Source organism: Prionailurus viverrinus, chromosome B3, assembly GCF_022837055.1.
Source record: "Prionailurus viverrinus isolate Anna chromosome B3, UM_Priviv_1.0, whole genome shotgun sequence".
Taxonomy (NCBI): Eukaryota; Metazoa; Chordata; class Mammalia; order Carnivora; family Felidae; genus Prionailurus; species Prionailurus viverrinus.
Genome location: NC_062566.1, coordinates 27,092,108 through 27,109,246, shown reverse-complemented (window position 1 = coordinate 27,109,246; position 17,139 = coordinate 27,092,108). Strand labels below are relative to the sequence as shown.

Here is a 17,139-nt window from a genome sequence, read left to right as displayed (position 1 = left end):
CTGGCGAGAGGAGGGCAGGGGAGGAATACGGAATCTTGTGGGAGCCTGTGGGAAGGCGAGCTGCCCTACCCGCTCACAGTAAAAGGACACCTGGCCACTCCTCAGACTGGGGTCATCTCAGAAGCGCAGGCCTCTTCTGGCCACAGCTGCCACAGCAGCCACCCTGGACACTGGGTGGCGGCTCTGCTCCAGCCTTGGGCATGTCCTGAGGCTGCCACACCCCAACGTACCAAAGGTCCTGGCGCTATCACTGGAAACTTCTCCAAAAAAGAGAATGTGGGCATCACACAGCATCCCGTGATGTGGGTCTAAAATTCTCCACCCAGGGCTCAGAAGCAGGGGCAGGCCACAATCCCTGATCCCACGGCGCCAAGACCCACACACCATGCTTGCCCCATTGCCTCCACCAGCTCAGATCAGCCAGAACGGCCAAGCAATGGACAAGGCGGAAGGTCGACCATCAGATGTATTGGGGAGAGGAGAGATGGGGCACCTTCAGGAGTGCCTCCCACGGGCAGCCGCCTTGGCAGTTTGCTGGGGGGTCAGGAGGAGCAGGAGTTCACGGGGCTCCTCCGGCAAAGATGAGCTCCAGGGCCGCTTGGATGTCGCCGCCAGTGGCCTGCAGGGCCCGCAGGCTCAGCTCATCGTCCTGGATGCCCATGTCGCGCAGCTGCTGCAGCTGGGGCTGCCACTGGCTCTGCAGAAAGACAGGACAAGCGGAAGCCGTTAGCTGGGATCCTCAGTAGACTTGCTGGGGTCTGCTCTCTCAGGGGGAGGGACGAAGGTCGGTTCCTAAGGCAAAGTCGCTGATGTGAAGTTCCGCAGAACACAGGGCTTCTAGGAAGACTACCAGAGGGCCTTGAGAGTTTAGAGAACAAACGAGAAGTTTTCCCAATTAAAAAAGGAAAAATTTAACATAAGGATCAAAAAAGAAGGCACAGATTACTCACTATCTAAATTTTAAAAAATTAAATTACTTTCTTTCTCCTGCTCTATGTATAGACAGACAGACACATACACACAGATGGGGGGAGGGGGTACATTTTTAAATTAGTTTTGTTTTTGAGTGTGATGCATAGTGAAAAGTTTCCCTCTATCCACTCCCATACCCACCCCAGAGAACCTATTTTACTTATCTTTGAGAAAATACAAATATATATTCCCGTAGCTACTCTTTTCTTAGACCCTGTTCTACCCTCAGCACCTGCCTTTTTTCCAACATAATTAACGTAGCCTGATGATCTCTCTTTGCCACTAGAGAGCTTTTTAATAACTGTACAATATTCCAACTCATACATGTCTTGAAATGTACCATAACTGAGCTGCTTCCAACCCTTCGCCACTACAAACGATGCCAAGGTGACGGCCTCTGTACAAATGTCGTTTTCTACATGCACACACATAACTCTAGGAGAAATTCCAAGAAATGGGGCTGGAAGGAATCAGGGCGTTAATCAGCACTTCCTTTCCACGAAGAGCCTGTTCCTGTCCTTTGCCCATTTTTCTATGGAGTTGTTGGTCCTAAATTACTAGAATTCTACACACCAGGGAAGTTTTGCCTGGTATGTGTTACAGACTTTTTCCCTGTTTGTTGTTGGCCTTTGGTCTTTGCTTCTGGTTTGGTGTGGTTTCCTATGCAGAAATCTTCACTTTTACAAACTCAGAATGTATTACTCTTTATGTAATGGCTCCTGGATTTTGACTCTCAGCTACAAAAGGCCCTCTCCACTACAAGGGTTTAAAGAAATTAACCCACATTTTCTTTCTTTCTTTTTTTTTAAATCTTTTTTTTAAGTTTTTTTAATGTTTATTTTTGACAGAGAGAGAGAGAGAGAGAGAGACAGAACATGAGCGGGGGAGGGGCAGAGAGAGAGGGAGACACAGAATCCGAAGCAGGCTCCAGGCTCTGAGCTGTCAGCACAGAGCCCAACGCAGGGCTTGAACTCACGAGCTGTGAGATCATGACCTGAGCCGAAGACGGATGCTCAACCGACTGAACCACCCAGGAGCCCCCCACATTTTCTTTTAGTACTTTCAAAGCTTTATCAATATCTCTACTTCATGAAGGAGGAAGTGCACAACTTAAGGAAGACAACATGCTCACTCGTGGGAAGAAGGCAGTGGGGATGAAATGCAAATTCAGAGAGGCAGGCAGGCAGTGAGGTGTGGAGGGTCTTTCAAAAACGACACAAACCAACTTGGTTGGTCAGGTGGAGCCAGTGAAAGTTCTTGAGCTGGAGAGCAGAGTGAACAGGCATCTAGCTGGGGAAGATGAAGGAATGGAAAAGACAAGCTGTCCACGGACCCTGCTCCTATTCCCGTCACTGTCCACTGGGACCACACAGGTTTAGAGGAAACCACGGAGCTTGAACCCTGTCTTTCCCACTTGATGGCTATATGACCCTGGACCAATTCCAGAAATGACATTCACCCCCAGGCTCAGGAAACAGAGTGGAAACAGAGTGAAGGAAACAAAGCAAAGGAAACAGAGTGAAGCAGACAGCTCATGCACAGAGATATGCAATAAAACGTTGGCTCCTACAGTCTTCCATTTAGTTGCTCGAGTGACCTTTCTATGAAGCAGAGCAGCCATGGTGTCATTCCCTGCTGAAACCTTCCTTGGCTCCCTGGTGACTACAGGATCAAGTCTGGTCTCCTTCCTCAAACACTCAGGGCTGTCACACTCAGGGTCCTGCTCCCCTGTTCTCTGGCTCCGTCTGAGGATCTTTTCCATGAGGACACTGCCTTCTGGCCTTGCAGGCTCGGGGATGTCACGTGTACCTCCACACATTTGCTCCAACAGGTGGCTGCCTCTACCTGGACACCATCCTCCCAAATACCCCTTTCCTGTCTGGCTAACCTCTAACCAATTCTTTGATAATCAGTTCAAACGCCCCTTCCTCAGAAAAGTTCTGCCTGACCCAGGCCCTCACTCGAAGCCTGGGCCGGGCTTCTCGCTCTACTGCTCCCGTTTCAATCTCCTGGTACCCCTCCACAGCAGAGATGATGATGGCTCACCTCTGCCCCAGGAGCTGGACCCAGATCTGGTATTTCAGTACTCAACACTCAGTCAATGCTCACGGAATGAATGAATGACTCTTTGACTAAAACGGCCATTAAGTGTCCCAGCCACACAGTCAGTGGAGTCAGGCCAGGGCCACAGGGTGCAGGAGTGGAAGCCACAGGGAAAACTGCCCTTTCTGGGAGCATCCTCTCCTGTCACACTGCCAGGCACCAGCTGTTCCTAGAGTGAAGAAGGCCCTCTAGAGAGCAGAAAGAAGCTCCGTATTCAAAGTAACCAGGCAGCCGCATGGATACCGGAGTGGGGAAAACTGACCTGAAGGCTGGGCTGCCCAGAGGCCTGCAGAGCGTGCTGTAGGGCTTGGCTGAAGAGATCGTTGGTGATGGGTGTCCCTGACTGGACACCAGAGGACATTGGTGAGGTCCCTGAGGAATGGCCCTAGAGACAAATCAGTGGTTAGTGCCACCCTCAGACACCTCAATCTTCCAGTACATACATGAGACCGTCACGGCACCCCATCGTGGGTCCCTGGGGTACCCAACTACTGCCTCCCAATAGACACCTACGTGGGACAACCACACAGGGGTGCCTAAAAGCTCACTGAGGCCAGAAAAGTTTCCATCCTCTTCTGCCCAGGGAAATGGAACTGAGCCTCCGACCTAGCCTAGGACCGCAGCATTGGGAGAGATGGCCTTGGCAGCTAGAGTGACCATTACCAGGAACGCTTAAGCCGGTGACGGCTGAGACCTTCAAGGATGAGGAAGGGCACACTACGCGAGGGGAGGTTCTGAACGGTGAGGGAAGGAATTCTGGACTGTACTGCACCCCGGATGCTAAGCCCTACAGGCAAGTCAGGGAGAGGGTGACAGGGCTGCAGTGAGAACCCCACCAGGGTTCCAGGAAGACTTCAGCTCAAACCAGATCTAGCACCAGGGTCAGCAAAGGTAAACCCACTGTACTGCTGGGGAGCTTCTCCCCTGGGGGCCCGGCCCCCATCTTCATACCTGGGTGCCAGGAGTCGGCGTGTGAGAGCTGCTCTCAGGAGTGCTGGCCAGGGCCAGGGCAGTGGCCAGCTCGCTCTGGGTAATGGGCCGGGGGCCAGCAGCTCCACTGTACCCCAGGGAGGCTGGGCGGGAGCTGGGTGTGCTGCTAGAAGGCGTGGACCTGGAGGTCTGGAGAAGGGAGGTGCCCAGGATCAGGGAAGTGGCACTGAGACATTCCCAGATGAACCCCGCCCCCGCGGCAGGAACAGAAGGAGCCTCCCCAAGCTGCCAGGTTCAGAAAGGAATAGTATGACATAGATTGGCCACCAGAGGGGTTAAGACCACCCCCCGGCTTGGGTGTGCCAAGTCCCAGGGAGAGGCGCATCCCTGGCACCATCTCCTCTAAATGGCAAGCAGCCAGGCCACTTACTGGGTGAAAGTCGTCCTCATCGTCAGAGAGCCCTTCAAACAGGAAGCCACCTGGAGGAGGGAGAACAGATTTCGGGAGGAAGAACAGAAAGGCACAGGCGTAGCTCCAGAATCTCAGTTCAGATACTCTCCAAATTCACATTTTCATCTCTCCCCTTGGAAAATTACAGGACAGATGCACTCCCTGACTCAAACCGAGAGTTCCCGAGGAACGCCCTCTGCCAGCGCTATACATAGCTGCTGAGTAAAGCAAATCCCTGGGCCACTGCCGGCTCCCGAGGGGGCCTACGTTACGCTTTCTGGGGCCTACCTGGCATGTCCCGGTACGAGCTGGAGGGCATGCTCCTCGAAGAGGAGTCAGCTCCTGGCAGTGGGGTGCTACCCGCCACCGAGTGCAGAACCAGGACGATGGCATTGACCAGGGCTGGGTGAGCAGGCACCAACCTGGGACAGAAGCAGGAAGAAACACAAGGGTGACTAAGAAGGAAAGAGACCCCTCAGCATGCCAGCAGTTCTGGGTGCCCCTCAAAACAGCTGCATTCCCTTACCTGACTTTAAATTCCTTGGCACCTCCCACCAGTTGGCTCTGTTCTCCTGCCCTGCCCTCAGCAGCAATGGCAAGGCCGCCAGTCCTAGGGTCCACTGCCAATGCTTTACCTTCCCCTCTGGCAAGGCATGATAGGACATGCACAGCCAAGGCGGCTCAGGGGTCTCTCTCTAGTCTCATCTCCGTCACTACTTTCCTGGATGACCTCTGTCAGGTGCCTTCTCTTCCCAGGGTGGAGCTGTTTTCTTCACTTGCAAAATAAGGTCTATAACCTGTACTGTCTCTTCTAGTTCTAAAATTTTAGGGATCAATGCTCCTGCATCTTTCCCCATCTTAAAATATTTTAAAGGCTCAGGGCACCTGGGTGGCTCTGTTGGTTAAGCATCCGACTTCGGCTCAGGTCATGATCTCGTGGATCATGAGTTCAAGCCCTGCATCAGGCTCTCTACTGTCAGCATGGGGCCCGCTTTGGATCCTCTGCCTCCCTCTCTCTTTGCCCCTCCCCTGCTTGTGCATGTGTGTGTTCGCTCTCTCACTCTCTCTCTCTCTCAAAAAAAAAAAGTATATATATATATATGTGTGTGTGTATATATATATATACACATATATATATATACTTTTATATATATATATATATATTTGCATTTATATATATTTTTACATATATATATATATTTTAAAGGCTCTCCAATGTCTACCGAATAAGCACTGAACTGAGCCGGGCTGCAAAGCCACCTCCCTCAGAACCCTGCTTCAACTCCGCATCTCCACGTGTCCTGTCCCTGGGCTTGGTCGGTCTACTGGGAGCCCCTGCTCTTTCTCACCTGCTGACATACTTAACAGGTAGACTTTGGGAGAGATGGGATTGGGCTCTAAGAGCAGAATCTTGGGTGACGATTAGGTTTCTGGCCCAACCATGAGGAGTCACAGGGTACCCTTTAATAAGATGGGTAGACTTACGTTTCAAGCATGCTGGGATCAGCGAAGACAGAGAAGAGGTCCTTGTCCTGGAGAACACCTGAAGGAGAACAGGGCTCACCTCAGAGACTCTTCCTAGTCTAGGAGGGCATGAAGAGGCTTTAGGCCTCAGAGCAACCAGTTCAACAGGGACACAGGATCACAGAGCAGCTCTCATGAGAAGGGGAGGAAACAAAACACCAAGAAACACAACCCAAGTGTTCTCCACCGTGTTCCCCACTCACCACCGCCCTCTGCACTTAGGTCACATGCTGCATACCGACACATCAGTCTCTCTTCCCCATATGTCTGGGTTCCTCCCTTGGCCACCAAAGTGTGTAGGAAGTCTTCCCTCCTGGGGGCTAAATGCTGCCCCCATCTGGCAACCTACCGTCTCATTTATGATGTTAGCTAGGCCATGATTTCTCAGCAGCACTGACCGCTCTTGGAGGGCTGGGTGTATGTAACACATCTTGGTTATCCCTCGCCCCAACAAGACCAGTGGTTCTTCACAAGATGGTAATTGCCTCTCCCTGTTTCTCTTTCTCCAACAACTCCTGTTTCCTCAAGCTCAGTCCTGCACTTACCGAGGGCAATGGGGTCACTGCTGAGACCTGGGGTGGCCACAATGATCTGATCCAGAGATTCCTTATTGCTGAGCATTTTAAAGACCTGCAGGAGAAATGGGGGTGGGGGCAGGGGCGCTGAGCACTCAACCAGCTCAAGCCACTCAGCAAACACCTGCACGCTGCTGAAGTGCTTCCTCCCTCTGTGTGCTTGCATGCACACCACCACAGTGAAACAATAGCCCCAGGAAACACATGAACTTTTTTCTCTAAGATTGTAGCTTACTGGATGGGAAACAAACAATTTTTAAAGAAAGCAAGACGACGGTAAACCTTCAATCTCTAGTCCTGTCCCTCATCTGTAGTTCTAATGCTTCCAAAATAAAACCTCTCTTTATAAGCCCAATGGCAAATGTTCTTCTAGGTCCCAAAAGCCCTTTTCAATCTCTGTAAAATTATCATTTCATATGCATATATGTCGGGAAGTTTGCAGCTCTATTAATTCTGCTTATCAACTCTCCTACAGAAAGACATCAGCACATTTGCCCAGTGAGGAAATCCAGGTAAGGAGCAGTGGGCAGGCAGTTCAGCAAAAGTCAAAGAATGACGCCCGGCAGAAACAGCATGTGGATCCATTGGCTGTAACTATATTCATTCCGTGAGGCCAATCCAGTATCAGGAGAGGTAGTATCATTCTCACGAGAGGAAATCAACAAGACCTAGCTGAGAGAGCCTGTTTGGGGGATGATAGGGCTCTACTGAGACCCACAGACACGACAAAAACTCCCCAAGGAACTCTTAGTAGCCATGGTAACAGGCTTCCAGCTCCCACTCGACACCACTCACCAGCGTTCACACCCTCTCCTGCCATCCTGGCAAGAGTCTGGGGCAAGGGGCCTCGGCACACACTCACCGCCTCCCTGTAGGAGGAGCTGCTGTGCAGGGCAGTGTGCAGCACCCGGAACTCCCTCAGGGCAGCCACTCTGTCCACAGGCTCTGGGGACAAGACACTCAGTTACCTACAACCCGGCCCTGTCCCTGCGGCAGATGCAGAGCATCATCCAGCGTGTTCCGTCAGCACCCCACAAAGAACATGAGTGCCCATTCAGAAAAACCCACTGATGCCACCACAGATGGGAGAACCACACCCTCTTTGGAGCAGCTCCAGTACACAAGGCAAACAAATTCAAGTTCAGGTGGCAGTGGTGGATCTCAGCACCTGAAAGAGACCGCTCCGATCAATATCCCACTGCGGGAGTTCTAGACTTGTTACATTTGAAAAGGAGGAATGTATAGCCAACTCTGTAGACTTTTAGACAGCGATTTAAAATAAGAACCAAAAGCCATCTGAACAATATGGAGCAATGCTGACACAATATGTTAAGAGAAAGAAATAGAACACGAAGTTGTACATATGTTCTCTAGTAAAACTCCGTAAAATGTGTCAGTGTGCACGTGGTCCAAGGCTGGAAGGGGACAAAGGGGAGAAGAGAACTTAGGGAGGGTAGCAGGATCAAGGCTAATTGTTTTCTCTGTCAAATTTTCTTTTAGGCTTCTATATTATTTTTAATCTTAAAATATACATATATATAAGAACCAAGAAAAAACACTGTACCCCTTAACCTTGTTATCACCTACGCCCAACAGCAAGCGTTTCACTGGGACTCAAAGCTCCTTCCTGATCTTTGGACACTATGATTTGTATATATGGGAAAGTTTAGCCGTTGGCTTAGTTTTAATTGGTAAAGCAGATGTTTTCTAGGAGAAGGTATTCTAAGCTTCAGTGAGACTGTGTGCAAAATCATGGGAGAATAAGGAGAATTCATGGGAGAATGAGGCGCTTTGATGGAATCCCAAGTCATTTTTTTTTTTTTTGTAGCCAGGGCTCACGGTACACGTCCCTGCTCAAACAGCAGGCTAAGTAAGATCCTGAAGAGATCCATAACCTGCCACAGAGAACCATCAAAGGGATCCAGGTGGGAAGGGAGGGACTGACAGGTTCTCCTCCTACAGGCGCTAATCTAGTGGGAGACCCAGAAATGTGCTTCCTTTTATAAGAGCACTCAAAAATAAAATATCCAAAATGCCACCGCGAAACCGTTTCTTTTCAGATCTAAGTTTATTTTCACCCCGCAAGAAAACATGCACGTGTTTCAAAGATAAAACTCCAGGCCAAAGGGAGGAGGAAAAGGACTCTTAATATCTGAATCCAGTTATCAGCTAAGAGCTGTGGTTGTCTCTGTAACATCTCTGAGCTAATCTCTACCTCACTCTTTGGAAGTGGGAAGCAGCCAGCCCAGTGGAAAGAATGTGGGCTCTAGAGCCAGGAAAACCTGATTCACATCCCAGCTCTTGCACTAATTTTCTAAGTAGGTGACCTTGAATAAATACCTTTTCTAACTTTCCTTTTCTTCATCTATCAAATGCTAATGCTGTCACCTGGCCTGCAGGTCTAATGATTAAATGGGATATCGAAGAGAAACAATCTGGCTTGAAGAAGCAACAAATGTTACTTTCCTTCTGTCAGTGCCCTCCAGCCAAAGACGAGAGGGGCACACCTGCAGTGGACCAAGTTGGGCTCACTGCTCTGTACAAAGGGAAGGATGCACACCACGAGAATTGGGGGTATCGCCATACGATGATGTTACAGAAGATTTATAGGATTTGGGATTCGGCTGGGGGACCGGGGGTGGGGGGGCGGTTTCAAGAAGTAGGGTTTTGTTCTGGATTGAACGCTGTCAGGAAGTGGGGGTGATTTTATGATTGGATAGCTAATAATCCTTAGCTAGAGGAAAGAAAACTAGAGCGAGGCCAACGCTGGAACTGGTAAAGAAGCAACAGCCGCTCATAATAGCCAGGATGGAGGGATATTTGGTCACTTCTGTGATGTGAACAACGCTCAGGGCTTTGTCTCTGTTCAGAAATGAGAGGGATCTTATTTTTGTCTTGATCCATTATAGTCTCAGAGTGAGTGGCCTTACAGGTGTTGGCGATCTGTTGAAATTGTTCACGTGTCAAGGCCTAGCCAAGGGCCAGGCCAACCCTTGAATGTCAGAGACTGCCTTTCTCTTTCTCACCTCCCGTCAGTGGACAAGAGAGCTTTTTGTCCTTGATGTTTAGAATTGAAAAGAGGGGATATTTCAGACTGATAACCAATCACAGCAGCCATGAATATTTCAAAAATATGTCAGATGGGCAGTTTAACAAACCTCTTTTACATAGCTTAGCTTTATCCCTGGGGACACTTTTAAAACACAGATGTAAAACTGAAATTATGAATGCCAAGCAGCATCTTTTATTAATAAATCAAAAGGGCATTCGAGGTTTTGTGAGTGTTCTCCAAGAGCTACTTTAGTACTGTTCAAATATTTTCAAGCTTCAGGAAAATAAACTACCAGTACAGCAGAAGTGAGCTGTCCAGGGCCACCTGTGGGAAGATTTGCTACAGCATTAGGAGGGCACAGGGAGTTTCAGCTTTTTTCTAGTAAGAACAACAACAAAGAGATCCAAAGTTCACTGAGAAATAAACTGTTAATCTAAACAAGTTTAAAGAGACACACGCTCCCTACCCCACTAGAATACAATGGGTAATGAACTTAAAATGTAGAGAAACAAGTCCCCTTCTGTTAGTGGTATTGGCAGCAAGAAGATCAAAACTGTACTCTATTGGGGCGCCTGGGCGGCTCAGTCAGTTAAGCGTCTGACTTCGGCTCAGGTCATGATCTCCCAGTCCATGGGTTTGAGCCCCGCGTCGGGCTCTGTGCTGACAGCTCCGAGTCTGGACCCTGCTTTGGATTCTGTCTCCCTCTCTCTCTGCCCCTCCCCTGCTCGTGCTCTGTCTCTCTCTCTCTCTCAAAAATAAAGAAACATTAAAAAAAAAAAATCAAAACTGCACTCTATTACCAATGGGACTAATCTACTAGGTAATAATAGATATCCTCCATCACTATCTCAGTAACTCACTTCTTTGTTCCATCCAGGCCAGGCCTCAAGAGCACACAGACCCTTTCGGTGTAGACATTACAGAAACTCTGCTTGTCTAAGAGTCCTTACTCACCTGGTTTCTGATCAGGCTCGGGCCAGGACTTGCGCAGAACATGGACTGTGGACCCAGGTTGGATGCCGTAGAAGTCAAGGGTCTGGTCATCTTTAAGTTTCCGACCACAGTAGATCAGATCTAAAAAGAGAACTGTCCATTTATATTATATTCTTCAAAACAGTGTAGATAGTTTCTGCCCCTAAGAAACTTACCTTGATCGGATAGCTGGAGAAGGATATGTGCTTTAAAAAGTACTCTTTATTAATAAATACATTTTAGTAACAAATTATTAGCAAGTACAAACTCATAAAATACAGAATCTATGCGCAGGTAGGCTCTAGAGCTTAACATCATGCTGACTGATATTTAAATGAATGGGAAAATGCAACAACAAAAAAGGATGAACCCAGTGTTTTTATGACTAAGAACATACTTTTTGCCAGTTGGACACCTCAGCTATTATAAATTACGTTTATGATATAATTTAACATTATATTTAAATTCCCTCTTCCTCCACCTAGAATACCCTTACCATCTTCCTTTCCTTTATTTACTGCCTTCCCTCTAACCAACCAAGCAAGCAAAAACACAAATCCTTCTAATTATCCTTTAAAACCCATCTCAAATGCCATATACGGGGGGCCTCCCCCAACGAGCTGCTCCTTCCCTAGGGTACCCCAAATTCTTGCTCTTTCAGGGAAAGAATTTAACAATGTCATGGTTAAGGAGCTCTGTGATAAAGGAACTCAGTATAATGCGCAACTGAAATGGCAACCAATAGTTTTATTTCATGGTTTGTGTTTCTATTCACCCAACTACCATTAACTTCCCTGGACCATTACCATTATGAGGCAACAAATCCCAAACTCTTAATTTACCCTTGTAATTCCCGAAGTATCCTCCCCCGAAAGAGAGCAGAGCAGCAGCCCAACCCGTTTCAGAGACTCACCAATCAGCTCAGGGTCTGGAACAGACTCCTGGAGTTTTCCAGCTATGAGTTGCTTCAGAAATGAAATACTATAGCCCCCCAGTGAGTATTCACCCAGCTCTGACTCCGGCAACTGAAGAACAGACTTTGGGGCAAGTGGCTGGTCGGCCAGCTTCACCGCCAGATGCCAATCTGAGAGAGACATCCTCTCTCTTTCGCGCTCTCTCTTTCTCCCTGTAAAGGAACAGAGCCTTAGTGGTTAAAGGGCAGACTGCCACCCTACGCCACCCCCACCCCACCAAGGGGCTGAATGAAAGATAATTCATTGTGACACTGTTGGAAAAACACAGGGTGCAACATCAGGAAGCCAGAACTAGAATCTGGGGTCCTTTCTATACCCATCCTATGATAAACAGCAAAAAACCTTCAGCTTGCTAGGCCTCAGTTTCTTTATCTTTAAAGTGGACATAAAAATGGAATGTCGTGAGGTCAAATGAGATCATCCAACCCCCTCCCTTACGTACACTCCTTATTTCCAATTTTCTTCATCAACTCTTGCTTGAACTGCCATAGCTTTGTAACAAGCCCCTGCCTCTTGCCTCTCTTCCTATCAAATATCCATGCTGCCACCCAACTCATCACTATTTTTTTTCAATTCAGTATAGCTAACAAACAGTGTTATATTATTTTCAGGTGTACAGTCTAATGATTCAATAATTGTGTACATTACTCAGTGCTCATCATGCTAAATGTACTCTTAATCTCCATCACTATTTCACCCATCCCCCCCACCCACCTCTGTTCTGGTAACCATCTGTTTGTTCTCCATAGTTAATCATCACTTTAAAACACAGATCTTATCAAAACATTCCTCTGCTTAGGACTCCTCCAACGACTCCAAACCACTTTTGTGAATAAGTCTATAACTCCACAGCCTGGCTTATGACAACATTTGTTTTGTTTTATGTTTTGTTTTGTTTTATGACAACATTCTTTCTGTTCCCTCTGCCAGCCTTCCTCCCCAACAGAGCCCTGCCCTGCCCTAACCTCCCCAGCACTTAAGTCCACCCCCAGGAAGCCTCCAGTCTTAACAAACGTCTCCCATTTTATATCTCTGTTCATCTGCTAACTCTGCATGTATAATTCCTCCTCCTCCCTCTGGCCTCTTAGCAAACTACCAAGATCAACTCAAATACAACCTTCTCTGTCCCCTCGCTCCTTCCTCTGTTGTTCCCACATACCCTCAGGGCAAAGGGTTACAAATATCTATATACTTGTCAAACCCCAGTCCCCAACGCGTTCCTGAAGGCCCCCGATGGCAAAGACTAGAATTTTTGCCTTTATTGTCCCAACGCTTGGCAGATGTGGGTCCCCAGAAAATGAATCAGAAACTCTGAGGGTGGAAGAATCCTCCAAGGCAAGCCCTCGTTATAATCATTATTGCTTCCAAAGAGGCCTCTAGTAGGGAAGCTAAAAAAAAAAAAAAAAAAAAGGCCGTGTGGCTTTGAAGCTGCACAGCAGACCCCAAGGCATCCTCAAGGTACCGATATCCAGGTTTACAAGAAGGAAGGAAATAAATAGGTCTTTTTATATACCATATCATTTTATCCTCACAACTGTTGCTTGAGACAGGCATTACCAACTAAACATTAAAGACAAGGGAACCGTGACTCAGAAAGGTGAAGTCACCGGCCCAAGGTTACAGACAGCTAATGGTGGGGCAGGAGCACTATCTCTTAGGTGACGACCCCACCGCTCCCACGGAACCAGCTAACTAATGGACACATGTCGAGCCCGCGCGACCCGGGGCCCAGAGCCCTCACCCGTCCCGCGGAAGGAACCCGGCCGCAGAGCCGCCGGTGTAAACACACTCCGGTCCTCTCGCCGGAAACCGGAAACCCTGCGCTGCATTCTGGGAATTGCAGTTTCTGCTTGCGGCCCCGTCCCTTCTAAATCCCCTGCCTGCTGGTGGCGCTAATTGCAAAGCTTCCGGTTCTGGGGTGGGCGTGGCTTCCGAGCCCCTTGAAATTTCCCGCGCGGGGCACCGCTGTGGCTTTCGCGGGTGAAAGACCTGGTGCCTGTCTGCGTTCCAGGGCGCGAGTTGCGGGAGGTGGGCCTGGCGCCGTCCCCGGAAGCATGCAGAGTCCTCCGGCAGTGCTGGGTTGTTACTGCGCCGCCAGAGGGAAGGCCCCTCCCGGATCCCCTCCTGCTCCGACGCTCGCCACCCGCCTTCCCTAGCGGCCTCTTCAGACACACCCAGTGGTACCTTGCGGCCCTCCCCTGGAAAACCGAGGGCTCTCGGATGAAGGCATCCTCTTTTGCGCTTCTCGCAGCCAGTCTACCAATGAGGCAAAAGCAGGAACGGAAGGACGACTCCCTCTAAACGTGGGTCAGCTGTTAAGTCGGAATCCTTGCTTCACCATGCAGTGGTGAGGTTTATATAACAGTCATTCATAGAATCAATTTGGAGAGGGGAATTTCCACTGAACTGTAATAGAGAAACTGCATATTTTAAATGCATGGTTAGAATTGGTTTGCGTTTGCACAGAAATTAGAATTAGCGCTAAAATGTTGAAGAAGGTTACTTTTTTTTTTTTTTTTTTTTTTAATCTTAGAGCGAGAGAGAGCAAGGGAAGAGAGAATCTTGGGCTCGGCTTGGAGCCCAAGGCAGGACTTGATCCTGTAACCCTGGGATCATGACCTGCGCTGAAATCAATAGTTGGGTGCTCAACCTGCTTAGCCACCCAGGTGCCCCAAGAGGGGCCACTTCTAATTGGATTCTTTTCGAGAATTAATTCAAGGACTAAGGAAAGCGAAAGAACAGGCGAATATAAGTGAATGAGGTTGATCATAGCAGCTGAAGGCTGATCTGGTGTGCACAAACGTAGAAGTGTAATTCTAGAACATTCTAACGTAAGCCTGGAACTGGGGCAGCAACTGAGCGGGATAGCTTGTCTGAGGAGAGCAAACCACAGGGTCTGGAAGGGCCTAACATTGCAGGCAGGGACCCCTCTGCTTTTCTGATATGTTATGTGGGAGATTTTCAGAAAGTCTGTCAGTCTGTTTTCAGGCTGAAGTCCACATTCCTTATGGCTGTTGCCCTACCCATCCTACCCATCTTTAGATATAACTCCTCAGAAATCCTGCCTAACTAGCCAGCTCTCTTTAGGCTCCTACCTCTCCTGTCTACTAAGGTATTTGTACCTGAACCACATATTTTAGTGTTTTATTAAGTTTTGTTCGATACTATGTTGTAACTGCCTGCAGAAGACAGGGACCCTGTCTTCATTTTGTTTTCCTCAAAGTGGAGCTGAATATACTAGGTGCTCAAGAATTTGTTTTGATTGGGGCGCCTGGGTGGCGCAGTCGGTTAAGCGTCTGACTTCAGCCAGGTCACGATCTCACGGTCCGCGAGTTCAAGCCCCGCATCGGGCTCTGGGCTGATGGCTCAGAGCCTGGAGCCTGTTTCTGATTCTGTGTCTCCCTCTCTCTCTGCCCCTCCCCCGTTCATGCTCTGTCTCTCTCTGTCCCAAAACTAAATAAACGTTGAAAAAAAAATAAAAAAAAAAAAGAATTTGTTTTGATTGATTTTATGATAATTTCCATAGAGAAATGAACAATGACTGTCTTACCCACACTTTATCTTCAGCAGTGGACCAAGGCCTGGCACACAGTAGGTGATAACAAATAGATACTGAATGAGTAATTCAGGCCAAAGCTATTTACCAAATGTGGTTGTCTTGCTGTGGCTTGTTCCTCCCAGTAAAGGAGATAATCTGCTCTGAGTTCTGAATCATCACAATGTTCAGAAACACTGTAGTGATAAATTATTTAAAAAATATTTTTTTTAATGTTTATTCATTTTTGAGAGACAGAGACAGAGTGAGCAGGGGAGGGGCAGAGAAAGAGGGAGACATAGAATTGAAGGAGGCCCCAGGCTCTGAGCTGTCAGCACGGAGCCCGATGCAAGGCTCGAACTCACGAACTGTGAGATAGTGACCTGAGCCGAAGTCAGACACTTAACCGACTGAGCCATCCAGGCACCCCTGTAATGATAAATTATTAAATGAACAAATGAAGGAAGGAATAACCTAGGACCAAACAGGTTGTTTGGGAGCCCGTTTAGCAGGTAGATGCTGTGCTCAGAAGTAAGGGTCAGATTCTAGATAAAATTAGAAGCCTGGACACAAGATAAAGATGGAAGACCAGACATAGTAAAAAGGAAAGTGTCCTGACCCAGTCCTTCAGCCAACCCATAGTTGAAGACATTAATACCCTCGCTAGTTTTCTCTGAGAAAGTGGTAGACGAGTGTTCATTAAGCCTTCAGGAAATTATTTGGCCCAAACGTTAACTATTGGAAAACAAATTATGAGTATGCACCTTTGCATTTTTTAAATTAATTAATTTTTTAAGAGAGAGAGGGAGAGAGAATCTTAAGCTCCACACCTAGCACAGAGCCTGATGTGGGGATCATGACCTGAGCTGAAGTCAAGAGTTGGACACTTGACTGATTGAGCCATCCAGGCACCCCACATGTGCAATTTTTGTATTTATTTTGAGAGAGAAAGTGCGAGCCGGGGAGGGACAGAGGGAGAGAGAGAGAGAATCCCAAGCAGGCTTCATGCTTAACGTGGAGCCCCACATGGGGCTGCATTTTTAAAATAACTTTTCTGTTTATAATATTCATATGGGGATTTCTGGCAAGATAACAAATGAAATCATCTGTAAATACTCCCACTACAAATCAATGTGTAAAATAGTACACTTACTAAAAATCACATAGCTGTGATCACAGGAGAAGTGGGAAATCCTCAGACACCAGAAATGAAGGGGCAACTGGAAACAAGGCAATGAACTTGAAAGCTGATGAGCAGCTCTCCAAAGAGAGTGGTGGTCCTGGGAACCTTGCTTGGAGAGTTTTAACACCGAAAGACTGAGCCCCTCAGAGATAGAAACTGACACCACGGCATGAAATTGAAACCTTTAAAAATTTTGCACCCTATGTCAAAGGGCAAACTAAAAAACAAAACAAAAAACCATGCATCAGCACTAAGAAAAGACAGGAAAAGTTCTCTCTGCTTGGCTCTGAGGACAGGATAGTGAAAGACAAGCTGATGTGTGAAAGAATAGTCTTACCTTAGAATTTGAAACCCCAAGTCTATAATTTGTGCACGTTTGTGGTCAGCCTTTCCCAGAAACATCCAAAATGGGTGGTAGGGTCTGCATTTTAACATACAGTAACAGTAGTATATGATGTCCAGTGAATATAAGATATATAGTATATAATGCCTCAGAAACTGAGGCACTATTAAGAGACTCAAGATTCTGGTGGCAAAGAGAAACTTTGTAGCTGGGTGGCTGACTTAAGTTGATGAGGCTGAGCTCTACTATTTAATGAGGAGGGGAAAGGCAAATAACATGTCATTTGAGTATCTACAACTAAAAATTTTTAATCTAGTTTATTCTTTTACAAAAAGTAGCAAAGTCCAGATCTATAGGAATAAAAAATATAAAGACTACAGAAATGGAGGCACCTGGGTGGCTTAGTCGGTTGGGTGTCCAACTTTGGGCTCAGGTCATGATCTCGCAGGTCGTGAGTTGGAGCCCCGCATTGGGCTCTGTGCTGACAGCTCGGAGCCTGGAGCCTGCTTCAGATTCTGGTCTCCC

General features: G+C 47.7%; 1 protein-coding gene across 4 annotated transcripts; it reads right to left on the bottom strand.

Moving 5' to 3' along the window:
• Positions 1-448: 448 nt before the first annotated feature.
• UBL7 (ubiquitin like 7) lies at positions 449-13,408 on the bottom strand. Of its 4 annotated transcripts, none has more exons than XM_047861561.1 (11): positions 13,295-13,408; positions 11,493-11,705; positions 10,562-10,693; positions 7,418-7,500; positions 6,526-6,610; positions 5,942-5,999; positions 4,745-4,878; positions 4,436-4,485; positions 4,027-4,194; positions 3,338-3,460; positions 449-697 (listed from the first exon to the last, which is right to left on the bottom strand). In XM_047861561.1, exons 1-11 carry the CDS (start codon positions 13,380-13,382, stop codon positions 560-562), a joined length of 1,272 nt encoding a protein of 423 aa, XP_047717517.1. In that variant the 5' UTR covers positions 13,383-13,408; the 3' UTR covers positions 449-559. The 4 variants fall into 4 exon arrangements, with proteins under 4 accessions (XP_047717517.1, XP_047717518.1, XP_047717519.1 ...); XM_047861562.1 differs by having other exon boundaries at positions 10,562-10,681; XM_047861563.1 differs by lacking the exon at positions 13,295-13,408 and adding an exon at positions 12,810-12,942.
• Positions 13,409-17,139: the final 3,731 nt, after the last annotated feature.

What these genes read in the sequence shown, in the direction of transcription:
- UBL7 (XM_047861561.1), bottom strand. Translation starts at nt 13,382, where the DNA reads ATGCAGCGCAGGGTTTCCGGTTTCCGGCGAGAGGACCGGAGTGTGTTT. An exon ending in GATCCCAGCATGCTTGAAAC is followed by an intron (nt 4,879 to 5,941) that starts GTAAGTCTACCC and finishes CTTCTGTCCCAG; the next exon opens with GTTGGTGCCTGCTCACCCAG. An exon ending in CTCGTACCGGGACATGCCAG is followed by an intron (nt 4,486 to 4,744) that starts GTAGGCCCCAGA and finishes TCCCTCCTCCAG; the next exon opens with GTGGCTTCCTGTTTGAAGGG.